At 38.0% G+C, this 23,613-nt stretch overlaps 1 protein-coding gene across 9 annotated transcripts in view; it reads right to left on the bottom strand.

Moving 5' to 3' along the window:
• The window catches only part of SGCE (sarcoglycan epsilon), a 58,055-nt gene that overhangs the window by 21,863 nt on the left and 12,579 nt on the right, over window positions 1-23,613 (bottom strand). For 5 of the 9 annotated variants that reach the window (XM_026649440.2, XM_026649441.2, XM_026649445.2 and 2 more), the window contains 4 exons: window positions 16,782-16,939; window positions 12,318-12,390; window positions 8,434-8,632; window positions 6,577-6,739 (listed from right to left, as the gene is read on the bottom strand). In XM_026649440.2, coding sequence (XP_026505225.1) covers window positions 6,577-6,739; window positions 8,434-8,632; window positions 12,318-12,390; window positions 16,782-16,939 — 593 coding nt within the window. Of the gene's footprint in view, window positions 1-6,576; window positions 6,740-8,433; window positions 8,633-12,317; window positions 12,391-16,781; window positions 16,940-20,257; window positions 20,381-20,929; window positions 21,054-23,613 lie in introns of those variants that run through there. The other 4 variants (XM_026649446.2, XM_026649449.1, XM_026649448.1 and 1 more) reach the window with 4 other exon arrangements.

Below are 23,613 nucleotides of genomic sequence, written 5' to 3'. Positions count from 1 at the left end.
GTCAATGAGCATACAATAAACTCTCTGAAAAATTATCAAAGACAGAAAGGTACCAAATAACCATTTTTGGTCAATATCAACCAGGGCAAGCTTTTGTACTTTTAACTAGAGCTATGGAAATTTTACAGCCAAAGAAAAATGATTCAGTGACACCAAAACATTTCTCGAATTAGTGTCAATTTAATCAAATTGTTTATTTTTTTGCGGGGTGGGAGGGATACCCCCAACATTCTGAAAACCTGAAATGTTTCATTTGGATATTTTCAAAATGAAAGTTTTGATTTTATTTGAAATTATTTGTAATTTCAAATTTTCCTTCGATTCTAAAAAGAAATAAAATACAAAAAGAAACACTGACAATTCTTTTTTTTAACTTTTTGATTGGCTGAAAATTTCAAAATTTCATTTTCGGTTCAAGCTGAATTTTTTTTTTTTTTTTGGAATTGCCATTGACCAAAGAAACTCATTATTCACTCTTCTCTTCTTGTAACATAAAGCAAAAAGGGTGTATAGATCCCATTATTAATTCCCTCAGATATCCAGTTCCCCTGTTTTTGATTAGGTAATATTTATCCTGCTTCTGTTCAATTATTCATCCCACTCACACTCCCAAAGTGTACTGTAGTCACTAGAAAGTAGAAGAAAGAAGCAATGTAGCACTTTCAAACCCTAATAAAGGGGGGGAAATTAATGTCATCAATTACTGTATAATAGTAAAGCTCGATTATTTAGTATTAACTTCACAATAAGGGATTTTGAACTTAATTATATGCCCTGGTTGTGCTTGTGCCTGTTCAATCTCAATATAAAATAAAATAATCCCATATAGTAACATATATGAACTAGTAGACTTCAGAAAATAATTAATACGTAAAGTGAATGTTTCTTTTATTCGCTTAAATCTAAGTAACAACAGACTCATTCATTTCATTAGATGAAATATAGTCTTATCAATTATTGGATGATTTAGAAGACCAGCATAAAGTGACAAATTAAAACTTAAAAAGACAAATTTTAAAAAGATTACTAAAATATTTATTCAGTAGCTGAATAGCTGTACAAATGAAAACAGTAATTTAAAAAAATTGTTGACTAGAAGACCATTTATCTCCAAAGAATCTATGACATCACTAAAAAATAGATATTTTAAAAGCACTTTTGAAGACTCATTCTAAACATTGCCATAGCACAAGATAAACATTTTTGATCAGTCATATAAATGAAGTTAGAGGATCTATTCAAAGTTCTGGTTTCACCGAATTAAAGAAATTATGCTGATTTTCAGATATATTGTAAGTAACACTTTGACTAACTCATTCTCATCCTGCATTATTTTATTTTTATATACGGAAGTAAGATTAAATATAAAAATGTATTTATTAAGAAATAGATCAATAGCAAATATCAGATTATAGTAATATAAAAATATGTCCTTTGAATTTATTTTACCAAACAACACAAATTTTTGTTATTTGATAAAATAAATTCTAAAGACCGACTTTTGTATTACAATAATCTGATTATTGGCTATTGATTTATTTCTTAACAAATACATTTATCTATTAAGCACATTTCTTAAATACTAAAAAGTAAACCCTGCCCTCTGTTGCATGAATGAGTTATGAATGACTGGAAAAAGGTTATAGGAAGTCTCTTCTACCTGTTTCTTTGCCCCCTAGTTGGTGTTCAAAGGAAGTGAGCTGGATGCAGTACTGAATGGAATCATGACCCTGAGGGGGGCATAGTCTGCTCCTGCCTCTCTGCCATTAGCACTAGCCACTGCATTCAGCAGTATTTGCTTGCCGGGATGTACAGATCCATGTCAGAGGACAAGAAATGGTTACTTGCAGTAATTGGTTCTTTGAGATGTGATGGAGCCATGTATTCCACTTAGGTGTGTGTGCACCCAGTGCACTGGAGCCAGAGAATTTTGTCTAGCAGTACCCATAGAGGGGTGGTATTCACACTCATGGTCCCTCCCCTGGCTATATGAGGCAGCACTGCCCTGATTCCCCTCAGATCCTTGGCACCGAGTGCCCAAAGGCTAGACTCCAATGCAGAGGGGACAGAGAATCAATCATGGGGTACACATCTGCATCACATCTTGAAGAACCATATTTACAGTAAGTAACTGTTTCTTCTTCTTCTTCTTCTTCTTCTTCAAGTAGATGCAGCTGTATATTCTATGTAGGTGATTCACAAGCAGTACCCACCCCAGGAGGCAGGGCTCCGAGTCCACCTAAACAAGGATTGCAGGACTGCCCCCACCAAAGCTTGCATCTGCCCTGGAAGATGCGGTAATGGCATAACGGTTCATAAATGTATGTATGGATGACCATGTAGCAGCCATGCAAATGTCCAAGGATGGGACATCACTGAGGAACGCTATTGATGCAGCTTGCGCTCTCACCCACTGAAGCCATTTCATATGCAGTCTTGATACTGGAGGATATCCATTTAGACAGAGTCTGTGAAGAGACCTCTTGTGCCTTCATATGATCTGCATATGACACACATAGCTGAGGCAAAGCATGAAACTGTTTAGTCCTGTACAGACAGAAGGCTAAACATCACCTGACATCTCATGTATGAACATGCTGCTCCTCTGGAGATGAATATGGCTTAGGAAAGAACACTGGTAAATATACCACCTGGTTCAAATGAAACCGAGAAACCCCTTTAGACAAAATTTTTGGGGTGTGGTTGTAAAGTCACTTTATCCGTAGAGAACTGCGTGCATGAAGGTTCTGCCATCAGAGCCTGCAACTCACAGACTCTCCTTGCAGATGTTATCACTAACAGGAATGCAGTCTTCTGACACAAACGCGGAAAGGGACAAGATACCAGGAGCTCAAACGAAGGTCCCATTAAAACCACTAGGACCGTGTTAAGGTGCCACAGAGGAATCAGCTCTCAGACCGTAGGATGGAGATAAAGAAGTCCTTTTAAGAATCTTGCTACTGTGGCACTGGAGAAGACTGATCTTTCCTGAATAGGGGGACAAAACGCTGATATTGCCGCCAGATGTACTCTCAATGAGCTAAGCACAAGGCCCAATGACTGAAGGTGCAGCAAGTACTCAAAGTTGTCCTGAATAGAAGGCAGCATTGGTTAAACACTGCAGGCCAACAACCACACCGAAAACTGCTTCCATTTTGCCAAATAGGTGGAGTCCTGCATGGATACAAAATTTGTTTACACATCCGATCCGCGATCCGCAAAAATGATCCACAGATATCCGCATCCATGGATACAAAGCAGATATCTGTGGATTTGCAAGGCTCTATGAATAGGCCATTCTGGTAGAGGGTTTTCTACCACGGAGTAGGATCTTTTGAACAGCCATGGAACACCAGAATTCCTCCTTAGTTAGCCATGAAGCAGACATACCACGAGATGCAGGGAGCTGAGCATAGGATTTAAAGTGTGACCATGATTCTGTGTGAGTAGGTTTGGATAAAGAGGACAGGATATGGGAGGCTGAGAACGCCAGAGAAACAGCACTACCTCAGTCACACTGGGACAATCAGAATGAGCTTGGCCCGATCCGCCTTCAGCTTGAGGATGACCTGTGGGATGACTGGGATTGGGGGAAAAGCATACAGACGTGCTGACTGCAGCCAAGATAGATGATGTCAGACAGGGAGTCCAGTCTGAGGCCTTCTTGAGAGCAGAACAGATGACATTTCCTGATGTTGCTCGTAACAAACAGGTTGATCATCAGAATGCCCTAAGCTGCAAAGATGGCCCGGAGCACAGTAGTCTTCAGAGACCAGGTAAAAATTCCTGCTGAGATGGTCTGTGAGATGATTCTGGACCCTGGGCAAGTGGTCAGCAATCGGAGTGATACTCTCCTCGATGAAGAACTGCCACAACCTGATTGCCCCTTGGCAGAGCATCCTGGAGTGTGCTCCCCTTTGCCTGTTCATATAATACATTGCGGTGTTATGGTAAGTATGTGAACGAACCACTGAGCCCCTGATACAGTTCAGAAAAGTGTGACACGCACCATAGATGGTCAGAAGCTCCAGTAAGTTGATATGCAGTGAGGACTCCTGCTCTGAACACAGACCTTGAACGTACAGTGACCCCAGATATGCTTCCCATCTCATCAGGGAGGCATCTGTGACAACAGACTTGGTTGATAAGGGCCAGATGAAGGAAACTCCATGACAAACATTCTCTAGGAGTGTCCACTACTGCAAGGAGTCCAGGACCAGTGGAGGGAGACAGACCACTCTGTCCAAAGACTAAAGAGTGATATGGTAAACTGTCCTGAGCCACATTTTAAGGGGGCAAAGGTGTAATCTTGAAAACTGGAGCCACATGTCTGCTTGCCCTAGGTGCAGAAGAATTGGGCATTTTCAGTTTAATTTGAATAAGTTAAATTTGCTTCTGGTGCAGTTTTCCAATTTATAATTGATTGAAACCCAAACACAACTTATTTATAGTTACATTAAAAAACACCTCAATAACTGCTAAAAGAACATTATTTAGGTTGTTAAGCACTTAAACATTAGGAAATGCTAGATTTATGGCTTTCTGTGAAATTTTAATTCTGCCTCCTTGTGCAGCCAATCTGTGTGTTGTGTGAAACAGGTCAAGTGGAAAAAATAGTAAGTGAGCATTTAAATGCCTAGCCCTCTCCCAAACTTTTGGGAACACCTGCCCCATGTTTAACTCTGAAGGGAGGCAGATGTGTGGAGGTATGTGTTCAATGCCGGGAGGTGTGTGGTCAGATAGAGGGAAGTCTGAATCCACTTCCTCCTTCACTCCACTTGCTGCTATGGGAGCTGCTCTGGCAGCTACCAGATGTTCTCAGTACACTGCGTGATGAGGCGGTGCTGGAAACAGCACTGGCCTTAGAATGTTCATATTCAGTTATTATTGTGGCAGGCTGCCAAAAAATTCCTGACCAGTGCAAGCAACAGAAGGGAAATGACTGAGTTATTAATTGTAAAACTTTCAAAGCTGAACAAAATTTCATTGAACAAGCAAAAGGCATATCTATAGCCCCATGACTTTGTCCCTGCAGAATTTCAAAGGCCTGCTGCAAACAATGGAGGTTTCAGAGCTTCTTTTAAAAAAAGGCAAGAATCTCTATAATGGAAAGTGTTAGACAATGTTGTGACACACAGGCCCACTTCTGGATCACTACTCTGCGTCAGCAACTCTTGTCAGGCCTGAATTGGTCTGTTATTAGACACCTTTCTACAGACATCCCTAATTTATGCTAATTTTTTCAGCAATCGACACAGAAACAGTGGATATTTTATGGCTCTTCCTTTTGCAATAATTGTCATTTTTACAGGTTTTAGGCAACTCTTCTGATTCAAAATGTATTGAAAGACAGAGGATGGGTGATCTACTGGACTGCACATGGACAGGTAATTAGGTGTGTTTACGTTTTAAAATCCCCATTCTGATAATCTCTCCAAAAAATCCTGGTAAGACATTTCACCTCTTTTCTTCAGTTTCCTCATTTATGAAATGGGCATAATGCTTATTAACATACCTCTGAGGAGCATGTAAAGATAAATTAATATTTGTAAATGCAATGAAGATAAGAAATACAATGTGTTAAGTATTACCAGGTGATTCAGCTTACTCTGCTAGCTCTTTTAAAATTTCTGCATACATCTCATTTGGCCCTACTGAGATACGGGTTTTACTGAACATTCCCTAACCATCTTTGTTTAACATTGGTTGCATTACATTCTTCCCATTCCTCAATTTCTTTGCTTTTTGTTTAAAACTGAGAAAAACTAACCATTTTAAAAATTCAGCCCTTTTCAGAATTATTCTGCTTCCCTTGCCAACAGTAGTCCTATTTTTTTCCTTAATATTTCTCCTTTACTTGATAAACCTGAGGAAAATTTTCCAGTTTCATTTGGCTCCAGTAGTTCATCTTATTTTCATTTTCTGCCTCTTATTTAATGTGAGATGTTTATGTTCAGAAGAAGTTTTTAACAATTTATAAACATTGTAACCGGGCATGATGGTGCATGCCTGTAATCCCAGCTAACTGGGAGGTGGAGGCTGGTGGATTGCTTGAGCTCAGGGGTTCTGGGCTGCGGTGCGCTATGCTGATTGTGCGCCTAGTGCTCCTGACAGCCTAGCCAGCAGGTGGCTGAAGGAATGGCTAGAACAACACGAATGATCAATCAAGGTGATTCAAGGATAAACATTGCTAAATTACTCAACTCAGTATGTCAGTAACTGATGTCAATTTTTTTGTTTAGGTTAATGAGTTAGACCTAGGCATATTAGTGCAGTGAATTAATGAACCAGGCGTTCATTTATGGGTTCAAATCCTACTTAAGTCACCACAAAGGAAACTGAATTTGGTGGTTTTAGTCTTGCCTGCACTATAATACACTTCTAGCCACATAGCAAAATTCCTCCACATTCTAGCAGTCTCTGCTGAAGGAAGAGTTATGTCTGATCAGTCACAAGTGAGGTGCATTTGGCAGAGTTGTTTAGTGAGGCTTGCAAAATACTTGGCCACACTATGTTCAGCTCTAAGTAGCGCATTTACAAACACATCACTTCTTATGTTATCACAAAGTGACTCACCAAAGAGATTTTACACCAGTCAATATTGAACTCAGTTCGAAATTTTTTATCGCAAGTTATTACAGGTTCCATTTCTTGGCTGCATCTCAGCTGATTTTGTGGATTTTCCACTTCTCGTAAGCATGAGGAGAATGGAACATCTGCACCAACCATAACATAGACACTGCAGAAAAAGATGTGTGACAAAGTGTCATCAGGATATCCATTAATAAATAAATATTTAATGAACACAGTCTAGTCCTCTGCATTCCAATGATCACCATAGTTCATTTCTAAAACAGCTAGTTGTGTTTTATAGGCTATGACATCACTTTTTCCAATGTAGGCCCAATGAACTGGGACCAAACTGTTTCTCTAGCTACTTATTACATTCCTACTACTGCTTGAGTGTACTGTGTGATTATGACTAGCAATAGTCAGTTTTCATTTTAAAAAAGTTACGAAGCTCAAAGTTCAGGATTTTGAGGTAAAAACAGCAATAAATCATTGATAAAGTACTTGAGGAAGTTCTGTTAAAATAGTTCCATTTCATATAAGAGAAAATTTTGTTCAGCATAGCATTCTTGAAAATTCATGGATATATCAGCACTTCTTCCCACGTGTAAATTGTAAAATGTATTTGAAAATGCTTTAAATTAGAACTGCAATTTATTAATTTATTATTGATGCCAACCTGTCAAAACATCCAGCTTCTCTCAACAAATTCCACAAGACAGTTATGCACTGTCAATACAAAATTTTACAACATACTGAAAGCAGAGTGTGGGACAAAACAAACTGATTTTAGTGTCAAAGTAAATAAAACAAGGGCTACTGTACTGATACTATTATTCATTTTCATACTTATCTCAATTGAAATGAATAAATGAAACTGTTACAGAATATAATCTGCTGCACCAAAAAGTCACAGAATCCAGGGACCCTGAAGCAGAATTTAGGTTCAGTTTGCCAGGGAGTACACAGAGCACAGTCTGAGCAATACTCAAAAACACCACAGATGAAACTCTATGTAGCATCTTATATACACTGGTGTGGCTAACACAGGATGAGGAAGCTGCGTATCTCTTTAGTTCATGTGTTTAAAAATTCCAGGAGTCAGTTTACTAGCCAGCATAGTAATACATAAATAATCCACTTTAAGACACTGTTCAATGAACAAACTTCACTGATACCTTACTTGGGGGTTGGGTGCCAGATTTTCTTTAGCTGCTGTTCAACTGTAGTGACAGACTTCAAGAAGCCTCTCAATCAAAAAACATTAAAAAAGGAAAATTTTGCTCAAGGCGTATTTCTCCAGTAAGTTCTTATCTGTATATTTAAAAAAAAAAACTTTCCTAAAACTTCTAATGCAAAGGCATGACCCCCTTCACAAGCAATATTAATCAGTGAACTCTAAATTTAAGAGCTATAGTATTGGAAGATGTAGCTTTAAATGTGCCTGTGATGTTTGGAACAGAATGCAGCTGAGCTAATTTTAAGTTTTGTGAGGTCTATGTTATAGAACTTCAGAGTCATGAATCAAAATTAGGTTCTGCAGTTACTGGGATATAAGACTGGAATTGTAGATTAAGAGAGTCTTATTTCCTTCCACCTGTTTTGTAAGCAGGGAAAACTGTTAATGTTTCTTTGATTGTAAATTCCCAGCACCTAACAAGACCTTGATCTCCCCATCTGGGGCCTCTGGGCACGTATGTATTTTTAATATCTAATAACAATTTCCAAAAGTTTGTTCTTTAAAAAGTAACTTCCAAAAAGTCTTGAATGCCTGAAAGGAACATTAAACACTTCAGTGACACTTATTTTGAGTGCTAAAGACTTATAAACAGATTAGATATATATACACATGTGCTTACTTACCCCTCTTTCATATCATTAATAGGAAGTGGAACTCTGCCTCCCCTGTCTAGAGCTGAGGTGATGTTTATAGCATTCAAACGCTCTGGTTGCCACACGTTTTTCACTGCTCCAAGAAAATCTCCAAGAACCTCACTTGCTAACATTTCTTCTACATTCATGTTCTTTATGAAGAACTCCGCTTGATATGGTAAAGGAAAATCTAGTTGTGAAGGAAAAGAGTTATGTCTTTATTACAAAAGATCTAAAATAGTGGTTGAGTACTGCACTACTGACTTATTAAAGAAGACTGAGAAGGCACCTTCCTAAAATCCTTTTATGATACCAAGTTATATTCTGATCTGGCCACTCTTGTTTAATTATCAAACTATGTTTATTTATAATAGCACCAACTATTTTTTAAAGACGCACTCAAGCTTTGCCCTATTGATGGAGCTACTGGCAACCTGCAAATAACCTGAGGGCTGATCTTCAGCTGGTGTAAATTATAATAGTGCTGTGACTTCAATGAAACTATGACAATTTACATCTGCACAGGATCTGGCCCCTGAAGACAACACTTAATCTGCATTAAATGAAGAAAATTGCAGCTACCCTACTCTTGGGCAAAGAGGAGTGGCCTGCAACGACCACAAGTCCCAGCCTGCATTGCTTCATACGCTGACCTGAGTGGCATGAGATGATTCATTCAAGATGAAATATTGTAGGCTGGAACCTGTAAATGCAATAGGCCACAACTCCATGTTGAAACTGAAGGTGATGACAGACTATATTGTAGGTCTCACTTTAGTTTCCTCTTGTCTAAGTAATCAGTAAATTCAAAATGCACAAACTGTCCACACCCACAATTAGAATGGTCTGCTAAATTTTACGGCGAGCTGGGCAAATAACTGATTTTTCAGTTGGATGACAGTTCTGAAATATATGTTTTAAAAAAAAAAATCAGTTTGGTCAAACCAAATCTGATTTTTTTCTGACTTTTCAGTTGATTGAGAAATTCCATATCAGGTATATTTCAGAGCAGGAATTCAAACCTCTATGTCCCATATCCCAAGTGAATGCCCTAACCACTGAGCTAAATAATATAAGGGCAGTAGCAGATGCAGCAGCATCACCACCATTACCACCACAACCTTCACCTCCTCCTCCTCTGGTTGTTTTGTGAATGGTCAAAATTATTAGTGTCAAATTCATAGATTCAGGTTGACCAAAACAGATTTTTCAGTGAAAATTCAATTTGCCTGAAAAAGTTTGCCCAGCTCTAATTTTAAGACAGATCAGTGGTGTTGGTATTTTTAAGGTGACTTGTATTGTTTTCAGCTTTGAACTGTGATTTGTTTGCAACTTGGTTAACCTGAAACATCTACTTTTTTAAATGTAAAAGTTACCACAGAACATTGTCTGCTGCACCTGAGTTTTATGTTTTATGTGCAACTATTTTTGTGGTACTGTGTATTTGCATCCTGTGCACACTCAAATTCAATATGCACATTTCATTTTTTCCCCATAGATAGATATTCTAAAAGTACTTGGAGGAGGCCAGGAGTAGTGGTCAGAGCTCTGATAAAATAAAAAGCCTTCTTTCAAATATTAAAGAAAACCCAGAAGAATTTTCATTTTACAGGTCTCATTAACTCAAATTACATGTATTTATGTCTTGTTTTCTGATTTTACAGACTACTGAATATTTTACTTACATTGTTACATACTGCAATCTGGTTACAAACTGTATTGAAGAACACAGGTTTTCCTAAATGAATATCAACATGCTTCGTTTTTAAATCCTTTACACTCTTCTTGGAGATGCTATTTGATTTTTTCACTTGGTTTATTTATTTAGTTTTGCACTAGCTTTTAAATTTAGTAAAACAAGACTTTCACAATCTTTCATGATAAAACAAATGTTATTAGTTAAGCATGATAGAGTATATTGTACAAATCAACATATGAAGATGAAAGGGATGTTCACACTGGAGAAAATTTGAGGAGAAAAAATGTTTGCAAAAAATTGTTGTCTGACATTTTTCCTTGTTTCTTTTGATACTTTTAGAATAGATAGATGCTTTGTGATCACATACCAGTTTTTCTTCTGAGTTTTTATGACATTTGTCTATAACTGTGGAAGTGATTGTCACACATTCAGCATTATGATTTAACTGTAGTGAATCATTTCACAGTTACCTAAATGCATTTGGAGGGATTTTCTTCGTCTGGTGATACATCAGCTATTGGCCTCTATATGTTGTGGGGATTTAGCGATAAAATAAGTAGTAAATTCAAGAGGCGTATCAAAGTTAAAAGCCTATGTGTTGCTTTTAAAATCTAGGGAATGAAGGCTTGGTATTGCAGGGCCCTGAGCATTACAGCTCTGATTCAGCAATGCACTTAAGCACATACTTAAAGTTAAGCATATGAGCAGTTCCATTAAAGTTAATGGCACTAACCGTGTGCATAAAGTTAAGTGCTTAAATGCATTGCTGGATGGAGGCCAAAATGCTCAGCACTCCCTATGACAATTTGAAAAGGAAAAAGAAAAAAACCACTATTGCTTTGTGGCACCCATATTTTTTTCTGATAATGGGACATATTCTCTACTCAATGTAAGTATTACACTGCCAGTGACAAGAATAGGAGTTCTGTATGTGGAATAGGAGAGAATATATCCAATGTGTTTACATAATAAACTAAAAGAATGTAGGGAAGCTGCTCCCAGAAAAAGCAGCAGTAGATAAGGATTTTTATTTGCAGGGGGGTGTTGACTAGAGTATATAACAGGAAAAGTGTGGAAGAGAATGCAGCCCTTTACCTTATTATAAAACATTCTGTTATGTGCTTCTCTTATGACAATCTCTTTTGTGTATGACACTTGTTTTGCCTACCCACTGAATACTAAATCAATGCAAATTACGTTTCTTTACCACATGCTCTTTTTTTGACTAACCTGCACTACCGTCTACATTTCTGCTAAATGTGGCCCAGTGAACCAGATTCTGGACTTAACAACACTGTAGGTCTGGAGCAGTTCCATAGACTTCAGAGCTGCTCAAGATTTTCACCAATATAAATGAAATTAGAATTTAGCTCATTCTATTTATCTGGAGAATTTTTTTCAATGACAGTTGATAGAACACGCAACTAGCTGTTTTGCAAGGCAACCTGAATCTTGAAGGTCACTGCTTGTATAAAGCGTTTGATATTATGAAATTCGTTGTCTTTCATAAAGATATTAAAAAAGCATATTGGGCCTCCTTGCCTCCATTTCAAAATCCAAGATCTACTATTGTTGATGACAAAATTGTGCAACTCAATTTACCTCAATGGAGCAGTACTTGATTATGTCACTGCTTAATTTGATCCAGTGTCCCTAACTTTGCAAAAAGTTTTTCATTCTATGCTTTAAAAGTCTAATCCTCCAGTTAGATATGTCTTTCATTAACCAACTGAGATGCAAAATAATGATGACATCCCTGCATGTTTCTTTGTCCTTTAACTTCAAAGGCTTGATGCACTTCTCAAATACAGCTCTCACTACTATTGGTTTCAAAACAAATACTTTGCAGAAGAAGAGATATATCCCTTATATGTGGTGTAGGTGTAGAAAATATACAGTTTGGTACAATTTGGTTCCAAAAGCAAAAAAGTTGGCTCTTCAGAAGAATTTTTAAGAACCGGGCATAAATCAGCCCTGGCAAAAACGGTTTAGCAAAAAATAACAAACAGGATGAATCAAGACAGGGAAGTTTCCCTTACCTCCTCCTCACCACTCAGGCTTTTAGTTGAAACTGCTTAATGTTTGACAGTATTTTGTCAAATCTTAAAAATCATGTAATCTTAACAAGTTATCACTTACACAATCTAGAGCGCTGCAAAATCTCTTCTGTACATACCTTCTGCTGACATTATATTAATGATCAAGTTATGTCTTGCAGTCTCAAAGGTGCGCCTGTTATAAGCAGTGATCTAGAATAAAAACAGATGACACCAAAATGGTAGTACAAATATGAAAACCAAAATTAATGAATTCAGCAAAGAAAATCTTGTTTTTCTTAAATTAAAAATATTCACTGATATATGTACCATATATACTCGTTCATAAGCTGAATATTTTTGGTAAAAAAGTGACGCATCAAAGATCGGGGGTCGGCTTATAAACAGGTCTACACCAAAATTTGATGATTTTAAACTCTACGGCAAGGATCGGCAACCTTTGGCGCAGGCCAAGGGATGTGCTGGCTGCCGCTTCCCGCCACCCCCATTGGCCTGGAGCGGCGAACCGCACCCAGTGGGAGCCGCGATCAACCGAACCTGCGAACGCGGCAGGTAAACAAACTAGCCCGGCCCACCAGGGTGCTACCCTGGTGAGCTGCGTGCCAAAGGTTGCCGATCCCTGCTCTATGGAATCATTGAATTTAATATCTAATACATTGTTGTTTTGTTTACCTGGAGCGTCCGCAGGCATGGAGCCCCTCAGCTCCCTATGGCCACGGTTCGCCGTTCCCGTGATCGGCCGAACCTGCAGACGCGCCAGGTAAACAAACCGGCCCGGCCCGCCAGTGGCTTACCCTGAAAGGCTGGGAGCCAAAGTTTTCCAACCCCTGAAATATAGGATTGGCTTATGAAAGGGTCATACAGTTTTTCGTTATTTTTACTTATCCATCTTGGGGGGTCTTCTTATAAATGAATGGGCTAATGAACAAGTATATATGGTAATTATTTTTATTTTTGAATACTAAAAATATAACCTCTATGGACTATATAGAAACAGGAAAGATAAATGAATGAGCAGGCCTACTGGCTTTGATGGAGCACTATATTAAATAAAGACAGCTTACTGGGATTTTCACACTAGTCTATCTAGTTATTTATACTGCACTAATATTCTCAGATACCACATGGATAACATATTTACATACAAGTGGTTGGCGTACCCTAGTCCTGTATTCTTTTCTCTCTCGGCTCCATTTCAGGAACACGAGGGAGCAGTTTGTTTGTTTTTCTGTATTTTTTTCTTCTTTTATTGACCTAACTATGATAAAGTCAAAGAGTAGAGATGGGTTTTGTATTTTGTCCTGAAGCCTGTAAGGTTTCTATTCATTCTTAGCTCCTGGTGGAGCTAACCTAACTGGTGATATTTATAGGAAAAAACATTGTAAGGTCTTTGGGATGGTGACCATCTTTTGGTTGAATATTTGTACAGAGCCTAGCACAATGGGACCTTGATCCATGAATGGGGCTTCTAGGCACTACCACAATACAAATAATAAGAATGCCAGAGTCTTTATCTTTAGGTGGGTTGAAAGCTATTGGGAGATACAGAGTATATGCTCCTTATTTTTGGAAAAAAATGTGTCTGATATAATTATGTACAAGTACACAGAAAGGTACCTTTTAAATGCATGAAGGATCTGTGGTATTCATCTGATGGCCAAACAGTCTCCAGTGATTATTCTTTGACTGTGTTGAAAAGTTATACCATGACTGAACTCATAAGAATTTTGGAATATGGTATATTGGAATTGTGTATTTTTCCCTTTCCTTTCTTTTCCCCCCATTACCCTCAAAAATACAGATGTCTCATAACACAAATAGAAATAGATGTGGTCACCCCATCTCAGAAAAGATATATTGGAATTGGAAAAGGTTTGAAAAGGGCAACAAAAATGATTAGGGGTATAGAACGGCTTCTGTATGAAGAGAGATTAATAAGACTGGGACTTTTCAGCTTGGAAAAGAGGAGACTAAGGGGGGATATGATAGAGGTCTATAAAATCATGAGTGGTATAGAGGAAGTAAATAAGGAAGTGTTATTTACTCCTTCTCATAATACAAGAACAAGGGGCCACCAAATGAAATTAATAGGTAGCAGGTTTAAAACAAACACAAAAAAGTATTTTTTCACGCAGCGCACTGTCAACCTCTAGAACTCCTTGCTAGAGGGTGTTGTGAAGGCCAATACTATAACAGGGTTCAAAAGGGAGCTAGATAGATTCATGGAAAAGAGATCCATCAATGGCTATTAGCCAGGATGGGCAGGAATGGTGTCCCTAGCCTCCATTTCCCAGAAGCTGGGATTGGGTGACAGGGCATGGATCACTTGATGATAACCTGTCTGTTTATTCACTTTGGGGCACCTGCCATTGGCCACTGTGAGAGGACAGGATACTGGGCTTGATGGACCTTTGGTCTGATCCAGAATGGCTGTTCTTAAACTTTGGTAACAAGTAACCTATTTTAAACCTAAGCCATATAAAATATATATATCACAACAAAATGTAGGCCCCAATCATGCATTGGTATCACTAGCATATTTCTGTGCCCATGTAGAATCTTTAGTCCTATACTGGGATTTGCTAATGCATCTGTGCAAAGATCCTTGTACCTGTGCAAAGTCACACTGACTTCAATGGTACTTTATATAGCAGCACGAATCCATCCTCGCAGATCCTGATGCAGGTTTGGAAACAGACACCATTTAAAAAAGAACAATTTTAAAAATAGTTTCTTTCTAGGGTTCTGATCCTGCAGACTGTTCTGCACATGGTTAATGTTATGCATGTGATTAGTGCCACTGAAATCAATTGGACTAACCATGTTGTGATGCTCTATACCTCAGGGGAACACCCAGCACCCACATGTTCATCCTTGTAAAATGATTGTACAGTATCCAATGCAAAGTTTGTCACGTCGGGTGTCTTCGGAAGGCTCATGATGCACTGAGCATTGTTGTTACAGTAATGTTATAGGTTATAATGTCATGTATGTAGTTATGAGGCTGAAAATTTATCCTCATGGCTTAAAATAAGCCCAGGCAAAAATTCTCCAAGAGCAGAGAGGCAGTTCACACCTCATCAGGGCAGGTATGGGACAAACCCAGCCCAGCCTCACAGGAACGAAGGACGCTGGCCTAGGCAGCAACAAAAGGATCTGTTGGACTCTTGAGTAAGTCACTCCCCTTCCTTTGGCCACTTTGGGACTGCGATGATGTAGTGCTCACTTGACTCTGCAGGGGGAGGGGCAAAGCCAAGAGGGAAGAAAGAACATGATAAAAGGGAGAGACGTTTGCCATGCTCTTCCTCTCTCTTCCACCTACATCTACAGACACCACACAAAGTGACTGAAGCGCTGATCAAAGGGGAGAGCCTGGCTGAAGAGCAACCAGCCAGCCTGTGGTGAGAAGCATCTAAGTTTGTAAGGGCATTGAAAGTGTTAAGATCAGCTTAAAATGCGTTTTTCTTTTCTTTCATTTTACCAAATCCAATTTGTTATGCTTTGACTTATAATTACTTAAAATCTATTTTTATAGTTAATAATCTGTTTATTCTACCTGAAGCAGTGCGTTTGGTTTGAAGCCTGGCAGAGACTCTCCTTAGTATAACAAGCCTGGTACATATCAATTTCTTTGTTAAATTGACGAACTCGTATAAGCTTGCAGCGTTCAGTGGGCATAACTTGACACTGCAAGACGGAGATTCCTAAGGTTGTGTCTGGGACCGGAGATATTGGCTAGTGTCATTCGACTGCACAATCCAAGAAGCAGCTTACATGCCAGAGGCTGTGCGTGAACAGCCCAGGAGTGGGGGTTCTCACAGCAGAGCAGGGTAAGGCTGGCTCCCAGAGTCAAGGATTGGGGTGACCTAGCAGATCACCAGTCCAGATAACACCAGAGGGGAACATCACACATGTACATAAAATTAACCACATGCGGAACTGTTTGTAGGATCAGAACCTGGTGTTCACAGTTTTATCTTTGGAGAAGAACAAGTTAATAAAATCAAGAAAAGCAATTAATCAAGAGTTTGACACAAATATATGGCTGCCCAAGCAAAATTGGTGGAACTGGCAAGTTAATTTAGCAATTTTTTCATAATGTTGTGAGCTGCAGAGTTGCCCCATTGACTTGCTAATCTGTGGTGTGGGACCAAAGGCATGACTGAGAATCATACAGCTTTTGTCTTTCAACTGCTGTTCACTATATAATTAGTACTTTTAAAATTTTATAATCATATTCATATTAGTGATGTAGATACAACAAATAGTGATTTTTGTCAGCATTAGTAATTAGGAGATTAGAATAGGAAAATGTTTTGGTGTTAGTTACAAAAGTAAACATGAATAATTTACCACTGAGTAATAAAAAGTAAATAACAAATCTGTTTATTGATTTAACAACTGTATTTGTTTGCACTGAAGGGAAAGATAAGTGGTATATTTCTAGGGAAGAGAAGTGCAAAGTTAAATATTTAGATGTTCTTCATTTAATTGTTCATGAAGTTATTTTGCACACTATTTTACATTAAGTGATAAAGATTTAAAAATGAAATAAAACCTTCTGATGCTTTTAAAGGAAGTACCTCAATGATGGTTGGTTTGCCCACATTTTCTATAGTTGGTGATCCGTACAGCACTCCATCACTGTATGGTGTCCTCTGAATGTAGCGTAGCCATCCAGGTTTGTCAGGGTAACCCATTAAGTTGGTGTTAAATGTTATAGGATCATTACTGATCTCACCTAGATAAGATACACAATATTAGAATGTTTTCAAAAAATGAACTTTATGCACCTTGTTTTTGAAGTTTCCATTAAATAATTTTGAGTTCAGTTTTGTCATATAAACACAATTACTATAATGTTTTGTAACACATCATTGCAGTTCCATGGGGAAATAATAAAACTGTAATTTTTTATTATCAAAAAAGTGCAGTTTGAGAGAGCCACACTCCTGAGTCCATGCCTCAGCATGTGTAATTGACAGGAATCCCATATTTGAAATGTATAGCCAACAGCAGAGTGGAGTGTGCTTGTACTTTCTTAGAGCCCTAATGACCCCTTCTGCTTCCACCCATCAATTGCTAGGTCCTGGCTTCACAGGGGCCTGTGTTTCCCAGAACACCAAATCATCCAGCCTCCCTACCAACAGAAGCAAAAGGATCCAAAGCCCAGTATTTCCAAGCAACAAAAACCTTTACATTTTTAAAGGCTCTAGAAACAATGTCTACCTCTGAGGACCTTACTGTAAGAGGGAGACTGGTTTTTTTCGCACCTTAACATGTGTGGTCATGTCAAGACACATAGGTCCTCAACACTGACAACTGAGCAACAGATTTGCTTTAGAGAAACTCTTCCAAATTTACCCCTAGATCAGAAGATTGGAAAGAGGTAATCGCTGCCAACAAGCTTGTGCCACAGGACAGAAGAGGGAAAGGATTTTGTTTTAAGAAATTTGTGATAGCCGAAAAGACAGGAGGACAACAAGATTTCTCTGAGACAATTTTTAACTGGTAAAATAACACTTAAATATGGTGTGCTGGCCCTTTAAGGGTAGGCTCCTCACTGAACACTGTCCTGCTCCTGATTTCAGCACAGACCCCAGGAATGTTGTGATCTGTAGTTCCTAAAGCGAATGAAAGTTTGAAACTCCAGGCAAGGTATGTTGGGAATAGGGTAAATGAGCAGCTCTTTTTTCGCACAGCCGGAGGATGCAGATAACGAGTAGGAGCTGTGGACAGGACGTATCTTGGAAGGACCCTGGGCAGTGGCCATCAAAAGTACCACTTAGAGAACTGGATGGCTGGAGAAGAAGTGCCAGAAGAGGAAGCTCGATGTTTAAGACTGTTTTATTAGGTAATGTTGGGAAGGGCAAAGAACAAGTGGAAGCAAGTGAAGGAAGAAGCCTCGGGGAAGGGAACATGGGGGGCTGGGGTTTGAATCAGGCACTTGTTTTCTTTTCAGCCCAAGTGTACAGCTGCCAATAGAGGGCAGGAAGAACTTCCCATTCACTTCGCTACATGAATGGAGTGAGAGTTTGCACAGACATCCAGGAAGAGAACCTGTAACCTAGAATGAGAAACATCAGAAAAAGATTGTGCAGACTCTCAAGAAGAGAGACCCAGGAAGCAACAGTGGGAGACTGGACAAAGAAAGTGTATGATTTTGACTTCTGCTTATTTGGACTTTCATAACCCAGATGATGGATGGTCTTCATTTTAACTGGTGAGTTAAACACAAACCAAATTCAAAAATCAATGAAACCTCAGGGTGTCAGGGGAAATTGAGAATCAACCACGATACTACAGCAATATGCTAAGACATCAGTTAAACATGTTATCATGGCAACACAGAAAGCCCTCCCAACATCACTTCTCTGGGAATAATCTCACCAGGGTGCTACAGTCGCTAGGGTTCATCCTAAATTACCCCATTTCACAGTTTGTTCCTCAAAGTCAATTTTAATACATCAGCAGTCTGAGATGTGGCTTGTTTCAAAGTCCTTCTCCAGGAAAGGCTCCATGATGCTAAGGATCTGGCAGAGCAGATTTGTCATACACAATAGTTTTAAACAAGGACTATATTGCAAATGTTGGGTAGGGTGACCAGACAGCAAGTGTGAAAAATCCGGACTGGGGATTGGGGGTAATAGGATCCTATATAAGAAAAAGACCCAAACATCGGGACTGTCCCTATAAAATTGGGACATCTGGTCATCCTAATGTTGGGTCTTGATGATCAATGTGGTATTCATGATGCCTACGGGTGGGGCAATTTCAATGGATCATGAGGTCACAATTGTACAAGACAGAGATTCACACTGCAGCTGTGTAACATGCCTCAGACGTGGAGTTGAGGTAGCAATGTTCTAGAGACAATCTGCAATTAGGAAAGGACTTTCAAATTCCTTCCATTTACATCCCTAAGCTGTTATCTCAGGAGGGGACAAATTGGGCCTGAGATAGGCACATTTCACCATATTATTGGCTGACAGTAAAACTCTGTAGCTCCAGCAGTCACACACATGGAGCACAAACTCAAGAGTAAGGGTCTGTCAAGACATCCACCTTTAGAGAAGATTAAAGAAAATAAAAACAAATTAAGTCATTTTTTTCTCTTGAGAATATTTTAAACATATGACATTCAAACAAATGCTATTTTTCCCCAATGTGGTTTCAAGGCACCATGTTCCAAAATCAAAATTAAAAAGATTGTCAATGAAGTAGAACTTTTCAATTTTACTTGCTTCTAGAAGGCTAAATAATTTATAAGCAAAGTGGGGGGAAATGTCCTTTATCTTCATATAGTTTTTGAGATGAATTCAAACCTATGTTTTCTATCTTGCTAATGATCTTCCTTTAGTTTTACTTCATGGATGAAAGTCAAAATACTATACTTATGAAAATATAGCCCTTTCTATGACAAAAGACTGCTTTACAATTTAAAAAAGTTACTGCATGTAGAAACAAAATAGGATTGAAACCAAGGAAGCTTTCATTTTATTTGAAAGAAAATAATCATCACTGCTCTATGCTAAAGACATTTAAAATAAAAATTTTAAATGTTCCTTGTGTATTTAAAGTAATTTTATAAAATGTATAAGATGCTTTTTGACACAAATTGTTAATATCACTATTTATTTTGTAAGAAACGGATACAATCTCAAATGGGGCATATTTTACAAAAATCACCATATGACTCAATCATTTTAAAATTAAAATTAAGCTTGTACGACTACATTTTTAATGGGATACCAAAGAAAAGTGCCAGATTCTAATCTTAGATTCATAACATGCGTTACTGAACATTTCAAAGTCCATAACTGGGCTTCTCAAGATGCACAGCAATGCATACCTGTAGTTCAGGCATAAGATAAGATTTAAAACCACTTGAAATTATCCACTTACTTTACCAGTATAGAAGAGTCAACCAACGTTAAAAGTGTTGAAGTGATATATGTTCAATACTGTACTACAAAGTATTCTAGATACATTTGAGATCTTGAATTTAAAAGTAAAAATGATATTTTTCTATAACATGGAAGATCTAAGCATCCCATACCAGGCTTTGGATAAGGAGGAAACTCCCCCTTAAAGTATTCTCTCTCCAAAACATGAACAAAAAGAACTCCAGCAGAAGGATATACATTCCGATCAGAGTGCACCTTAGAGAGAATCGTGTACACTGAAAAGCAGAAGGAAAGATAAGAGACAGAAAAGTAAAAAGTGAGACATGCTCTAGACAATACAGCATGCATTACTATGGAAATTTTCATTTCTAGGGAAAGGAAAGCAACAAGCATTAGATACCTGTTAATAAGTTTTTAAAAGGTTGTGTGGGTTTAAGAATACAATGCAAAACAAATCCTCTCTTTGCCCATTATGTATCCTCCAAGTCCTGTACAAGATTCCAGTAAACAAAATTAGACAGTTTTTAATATTTCAAATGCTAATCACATACTTACTTTTATTATAATAATGATAGATAATGAAGAAGCCAATGAGTATTTTTGGAAACTTGTTTATTCATGATATTCCATATATCAATAAAAACACATATGAGTGTATAGTCAAATTTCCCCCATATTTTTAACAACAAAAATAAGGAACAGAAGGAACAAAGTAGCCTATACAGGCTTAATAACTTGTTTGTAAAATAATTAAATATGAATATTTAGTCAAATACATCCTGATGAAGGCTGTTTGTATGCAAGCAAGAACTTCATTATTATACCTTATTGTAATTTTTCCTTGTTCTTTGTTATTCTGTATTTGTACACTATCAATAGCCTCAGAACATAGGGTAATATTCTTCCACTGTTCTGCATGCAAGACTCCCACGGACATCTAGGGTAGTTCTGTGCACAAATTGAGGGTAGAATGAATTATATTAATCACACCACACACCAAGGGTAAAATAAAAATGTCATAATTCCTCAGTGACATTTTTTAAAATATTTAATATTTACTACAAAAATTGAGTGCTTCTGTCTTCTGATTACATCTCATGTTCTAAAAAGATATATTACTATCAAAAGTGTATATAAACTATGTATATACAGTTATATTTGACACAGACATAATGTGAATTTTAATTTCTTTCTGTTGCTCAAGGTAAACTTCAGAAGTTAAATTTTAAAGGAGTCTCCATCCAGCCTCCCATTTTTCACCTACAATTTTGCAGTTACAGCAAACCAGGTATTCAGATAAAAATAGACATACCATCATTTTTATTTCCCGTTATTTACAGGTTCAAAATGGGAGCCCAATTTTAAAATCAAGCCCTATATGTGTGATATAAAATTGCTTAGTTTTATATATGGCACTAATGTAAACAATAACATAATACATTGGTGTGACTCCTCATCTTCCCATAAGTGAAGAAGATTCACATTCTGTCAAACTAGAATTTTACAAGTTTATACATACTAGGATCATTCACAACAAACATAGAAAGGGACTCAGATAAAATTCCAATCCATTTTTATTTCTCCTTTAAATTAAAACTTGAACTCTTTTAGAAACAACTGCTTTTAATGTGTGAAACCCCAATGAAGATTTTACCAAACATTGGAAAAATCAGATTGCACACACAACACAATAATGGAGTTGGATGAGGATGATATGCAATTCACACAAATTCACATTGTGCACACCTGGAGCCTTCCATGTTTTACTCAAATTGTTCAGCTGCAGGATTTACAATTGTGGGAGCCCTTGTTTTAGAGAACTAACAACTTGTTTTCATGAAAAACAGCTTTGATGGTAATCAAAACGAGACCCGCTCAGTGCCCTTTTCAGGGGTAAGCTTTGAAAAACATTGTGTCAAGTAGCATTTCAGATGGTTGGCATAATTATAAATCACCAAAAAACCTTCTACAACTGCCTGAATCTGGAGAAGAATGTGCATTTGTCCTAAGCTATCAGGGGATGAAAATGAACTTGCTCATTGAGTCCCCAATTGTCATTCCCATGAGCCAGGCTGCAAAATATGGTGAGTGGGCTGGACAGAATATCTGCAACTCCTAGACTGATGTAATAAATTATTAAATGCATAGAATGCTGAAGATTTTTCTGGGTTTTTTAAATTATTATTTCATCTTCTATAGTCATCCTAGACTTAAGTTATTTCTCATTAAGTGCATTCACAAAAAGGATAAAGAAAAGTGTCAGATACTAAAAGACTTTTTTCTAATTATCTCCTTGATAATTTGAGATTCATTAGGATGTAATGCCATCTTCACCAAACTTAAAATAAACTCCACTTTATATTTAAAGAGGCGAACCTCAGCTCATAAATTGTCATAACTACATTGAATAGAATGTAGCCAGCTGAGGGTCTGCCCCAAAGACTGTAGACCCCCCCAAGCATAGAGTTTATTTGATAATGAATATCAATATACCTTTCTGATAGGTGCTATGGAAGAGTGTGTAAAAATAGCAGATCTGCTAATGTAATATTTAATTTCAAGATGCATGGTCTTTTGAAACAAATTTTAGTAAACCTTTTTCTTTTAAACATTCGCTAAACAAGATATGCTTGAAATTTGCTGTTTCCAGTTTGCTATCTTTGATTTAATAACTCTGTTCTTTGGCATCTTCCAAACTTTGTGTTCATTCCCATTATAAATATATAAAGACAGGCTCAATGTCAAATGTCTCAATATTTACTGTATTACTGTGTGTTAAGAGAGTTATATTTACTATCATAAATAGCCTCTCGAGCTTTCTAAAATATATCCACTATTTTAAAGAACAGTACAATATAAGCAAAAGGGAATCCATGTCCTCTAGCTGGCTGAAGTGGAGCCACTACAGGCTGGCCAGCCTTCAGACATGCTCCTTCTCCAGCAGAGCTACATGTGTTTGGGGCCATGGTGCTCGTGGTGAAGCTGCCGGGTCTCTCTAAGTCCCTGTCTGTGGGACTTGCAGCTAATAGGCACAGGGAAATTTGGTGGGGGGCCCACTCTGAACTCCCTTGTTGCCACCTAGATCACCCATTTTTCACAGAGCGTGGCACCATGCCACAACTCCATCCATCACCATGCCCCTTCTGCCCTCTCCAGTTACATGGTGGCCATATGTGCTTAACTCTCTCTGCTCTGGGCACAGCTGGGGATCTGCATTGGCAGGATCCCCACAGTGTGCTCAGTACTGTTGTGGATCCCCATCCACATGGTAGCACCACCTCTTAACCCACTGCCAGGATCAAGCCCTTATTGCCGATAACACCCAATTGAGGTAAGATTTTTTTTTTTCAATTTTTCTTTAGGCCAAGCTTATTGCATGATGTTTGCTCACAAAACATTGCTGAACAACAATTAGTAACAAACATTCTATTCCTTGCACCAGATATTCTGAGCCTGGTTTTCTAAGATTAATAGCTTCAAGCGCCACATATATTACTGAGCTCCAGAA

Source organism: Terrapene carolina, unplaced genomic scaffold (assembly GCF_002925995.2).
Source record: "Terrapene carolina triunguis isolate 2854851 unplaced genomic scaffold, T_m_triunguis-2.0 Scaffold84, whole genome shotgun sequence".
Classification (NCBI taxonomy): Eukaryota; Metazoa; Chordata; order Testudines; family Emydidae; genus Terrapene; species Terrapene triunguis.
Note: the sequence above shows the minus strand (reverse complement) of the source record. Positions and strands in the feature narration are given on the sequence as shown.